The 4,154-nt window shown below is 37.1% G+C and overlaps 1 protein-coding gene across 1 annotated transcript; it reads left to right on the plus strand.

Moving 5' to 3' along the window:
• Positions 1-1,262: 1,262 nt before the first annotated feature.
• On the plus strand, positions 1,263-3,697 carry IZUMO3 (IZUMO family member 3). Its single transcript, XM_090275794.1, is given in 7 exon segments — positions 1,263-1,494; positions 1,625-1,699; positions 1,845-1,934; positions 2,155-2,172; positions 2,646-2,726; positions 3,153-3,243; positions 3,559-3,697. Coding segments are annotated over 7 exon segments (726 nt in total).
• The last annotated feature ends 457 nt before the right edge of the window (positions 3,698-4,154 follow it).

Below are 4,154 nucleotides of genomic sequence, written 5' to 3' on the forward strand. Positions count from 1 at the left end.
CTTGATTTCATAGCTACTAAATTATTTGACAATGAGGATTGTTTCACATCTCAAAACCTCAGGTTCTTATCTATAAAATAGAGATAATCTCTCAAAGTGTTTCTGTGCTATGAGGACTTGCAATAATCTATATGAAGGGTTTAGCACATATCTGGAACATGGTAGGAACAATTATTAGTGGTAGTTCTTTTAATTTGCCTCATAACCTTCTACTACATGACTCTCCCATACCTTAGGTCTAAATTCTACCACTAAACTTTTAGGATTTCCTAGTTTCTTTAGTTAATAGTCATACAAGCAATATATTATAAAAGTGGTAACTAGCACCCTAAAATGTCTGCAAAGCAGCCTTAATTTCTTCAAAGAACAAATTACATTCTTATTCAAACAGCTTTAAACTGAAAGAAACACATGTTTATTTGGCCACCTTCCATATAGGTGGCCTAAGAGATAAGCCCCTGATGACTGTGGTTATTTTCTTATATGTCACATACTTTAACAGCAATACTTTCAAGCTGAGCCTGAGAAAGTACCCTGAGTGTTACTGGATACTTACTCATCATATATCCCTCCACTGTTGTTTCTAGCCTCCTTGCTCCAGACTCTTCATAAGAAGAATTATATTAAAAAGTTATTTAAAATGGCTGGAAAAATCATCCTACAAACAAAGGCAGCTTAGCCTTAATTTCTTTTAAAAAATCGATTATATCAAAATTATTGTTATCAATGATATCAGTGATATCCAGACACCTGCTGATAATTTTCAATGATACTGCTACCACCAGGGACTGGGACACCCAGGAACTCGATATTCTGGGCTTTCACCTCCTCTATAGAAGCAGAGTTTCATTTAAGCAGTCTCTGAGCTTGAGAGACTACCCAAATGGTCAGGAGGGATGTGGGAATTTACTAAGGACTAAGTAAGGGAGAGAGCTAAAGGAAACCTTTTTCTAAGGCACTGCCCTGCATGGAACTCTGCTTGTGTGAGCCCAAGAGTTCTCTTTGTGTCCTACACTCGGAACTCAGGTATCTGCTCCTTAGCTGGCAGTTTCCTCTCTTAGGAATGAAGAATAAATGTCAGAAAACAACTGAAAATCATGGGGAAATAAAACTGCCCACAAGGGGGATGAAAATGGAGGGGAAGGTAAAGTCAAACTATCCTGGACAAGATTCTTATTCCTGGATTTTTGAAGGAAAGGGAACTAGGTGAACTAGTTGCCAGGACAACCTGCTGTTGGCAAGAGGGAGGATATGACAAAGAAATGGGAGACATATGGTTGTTCCTGCTCCTGCCTCTGTCCCTAGCAGTCTTCCATGGAGCCAAAGGCTGCTTGCAATGTGACCCCAAATTTAAAGAGGATATTAAGTCCTTGTTGGCAAAGCTGATACCCTCAGAAGTCCCTGGCCGAACTCAACTGCTTGAATGGCAGGTTAAGGAGATGATCAATTTAAGCTTCAATGTCTCCCATGGGAACAAGATGCTTCAGGTGTTGGGTGAGGAAAGCTCGAGTCCCTGAGAGTTTTGGGTGTTAAAGGGAGGCAGGGATGAGAACACCTGGGTCTACATAATATCTTCCACAGGTATAATTATCCCCCCACATGTACATTTACCTCTCCTTTCTAGCTGTTCAAAAGGTTGTCAGTTTGAAAACATGGCTGAAGAATGAACTTCATAAAATGGGCAATGAAACATGGAGAGGTGAGGTTCTGTTTCAATGTCAAAAGATTGTATTGCCCAAGCAAAGATGAGGAAAGATTCCTGGGGAAAACAAGGCAAAATGATCGTGATTAAATCCTGAAGGGAATGGCCTCTCTTATCTTCTGTTCCTTCCACTCCCTCTTAGGTGTCTTTATCCTTCAAGGCCAGCTTCTTGATGTTCGCCAAAACCTGGAATCCAAACTGATAGGAATATTAAAGCACTTCTCTGAACTTAGTAATAAAAAAATGTGTATCTAATAACAGTGAAAGTATGTGAAAGGAATAGAAAATGATGAGTGAGAGGAGGAATGTGGTTTCGTATTACAGTGATTTAGAATGGGAGAAAGGGTAGTTGGAAGTTAATGGCTAATTGGATGAAGACTAGTTGGATATAAATATAACAAACTCCAAGTTGATTGATTCTAAGCTCATTAGACTTTCTGATTCTCTTTTAGCTTGTTCTGAAGATTGTGGTGACTATTGTACATATTCTGCCTTGAGGTTTTCGTTTTCAATTTTCCCATCTTCTTTCTTCTGTATGACTTTTTCTCTCCTACTTGTCCCACTGAGAACCCAATTCCTTCAGTTGTGGTTCTAAGAAGGAATGTCAATATATCTGACAACCAAATCTACCTTATGAAACCTTAGATCCCTCACAGAGTTTGGAGGTGCTCAGAGGCCTCCTAAAGTATAGTTTACAACACATAGAACCAATGTAAGCTAAGGCAACATTTTTCCCTCTTCTTCCCCTAAGACCTAATTTAAATTACAGACAGTTTTGATCCATCAGAAAACTTGAATACGAGAGGGGAAAGGAATCCACAGATGTATGAGCTAAGGAAACTCCATGCCATAGCCTCCCTCCAATTCCTTTTCTTCTCTTCATCAGTCATAACCGAAGGTCCTGTCATAGCCTCCCTCCAATTCCTTTTCTTCTCTTCATCAGTCATAACCGAAGGTCCTGTCTTGGATTGTTGGACCTGTCTTCATATCACCACCCAGTGCTTCAAAGGAGAATATTGTGGAGGTAACAAAGATTGTGATTTTGAGGGATCAGTGATCAAGATAATGAACTGTTCATTGGTTTATTCAAAAAATGTTTGTTGAAAATCTTCTATGCAGGTAATGCTTATGTTACAAATACAAGCTAAAATGTTGGGCACAATTTGTATACCAATATGAATTACTGGGCACTGGACCAGTTGAAGGGCTGAAAAATACAAGATCTGGACTAAAGCTAGAGAAATTAGACTAGCAGCAGTAAGGGCAACATTTTCATAGAGCCTAAGGGTCTGAGAATAATAAAGATCACAGTAATCAGAAACAGTGATTGAAGTGGTGAACACAGCAAACAGTTTGAGGCTAAAAAGAATCTTCTATTATGCATAAAGTTCTTAAGTTACTATTTTTCTTCTCTAAAACTCACTTTCTAATTTCCCCTTTCTCCTTCCAGAAGAGGATTCAAGGATGCCTGAGAATCGAGAAATTACACTATTTCTGATATCGATAGCAGAAGTTGTAATATTGGGAACTGCTTTGTTACTGTGAGTTTTCCTACCTACAAACAGACACGGGGTCAAGAGTTTCTCTGGCAAAAAGACTGCCCAATATTCCCATTCTTTTCAATGGAAATAAGGGAAAAAATCATTTTAAACTTTAGAATATGATACTGACAGGAAGGAAGTGAATGGAAGTTTGATGGGATAAAAGCCAAAACAAGAGAAATGGAGGAGATACAGTGAAATATGAGAAAAACTTTTTAAGAGTTATCCAGGAAAGAAAAAAATAATTGTATATTTATTCTTGGAGAGTTGGGCTGCTGATACTGAAGTTGAAATTATCTTGTTTCTCTACTCTAGATTCCATATTTGTGTAACTCATTGGAAGAAAATGAAGGCAATGTGAAGATCATTAAAGAAATACTCAGAGAATAAACTTGAAGAATTAATAGGAATGACAGATGAGAAAGATAAGAAAGATTTGGGAATCAGGAAATAAATACATAGAGAGAGGAGGTCTTTCATAATTCTCTAAATTGTTGACTCAGAGTAGAAAACTGGGAATTAAGTTCTTTTGTGGTCATACAATCAAGTATTTTAAACTGAAATAGAACTTAGATTTTCTCTAGTAAAAAACCTTATTGATATCTTGAGGCAAGGAAGCAATAAGAGAGCAAATTATTTATTTGGAGATGTAAAGAAAGTAATGCTGATAGGTTGCAATGGACATAAAAATACTTTGTATGATTTAATAAAAATGCTTGGTTGGTAACATTAATGGCTGTAATTAGAATAAGTGTAAATTTCTAAGGCTGTCTTTTATTTCTATAATTTCATTTTGTTACTGTTTCCACATATATCATTAGGTTTAATGTGGACAATTTTCTTGATGATACTAACATTTCATTTTCATCATGATATCGTACACATACACCACAATGTCCAAAATATTAGTT

Source organism: Furipterus horrens, unplaced genomic scaffold, assembly GCF_987537825.1.
Source record: "Furipterus horrens unplaced genomic scaffold, mFurHor1.1.pri manual_scaffold_4, whole genome shotgun sequence".
Classification (NCBI taxonomy): domain Eukaryota; kingdom Metazoa; phylum Chordata; class Mammalia; order Chiroptera; family Furipteridae; genus Furipterus; species Furipterus horrens.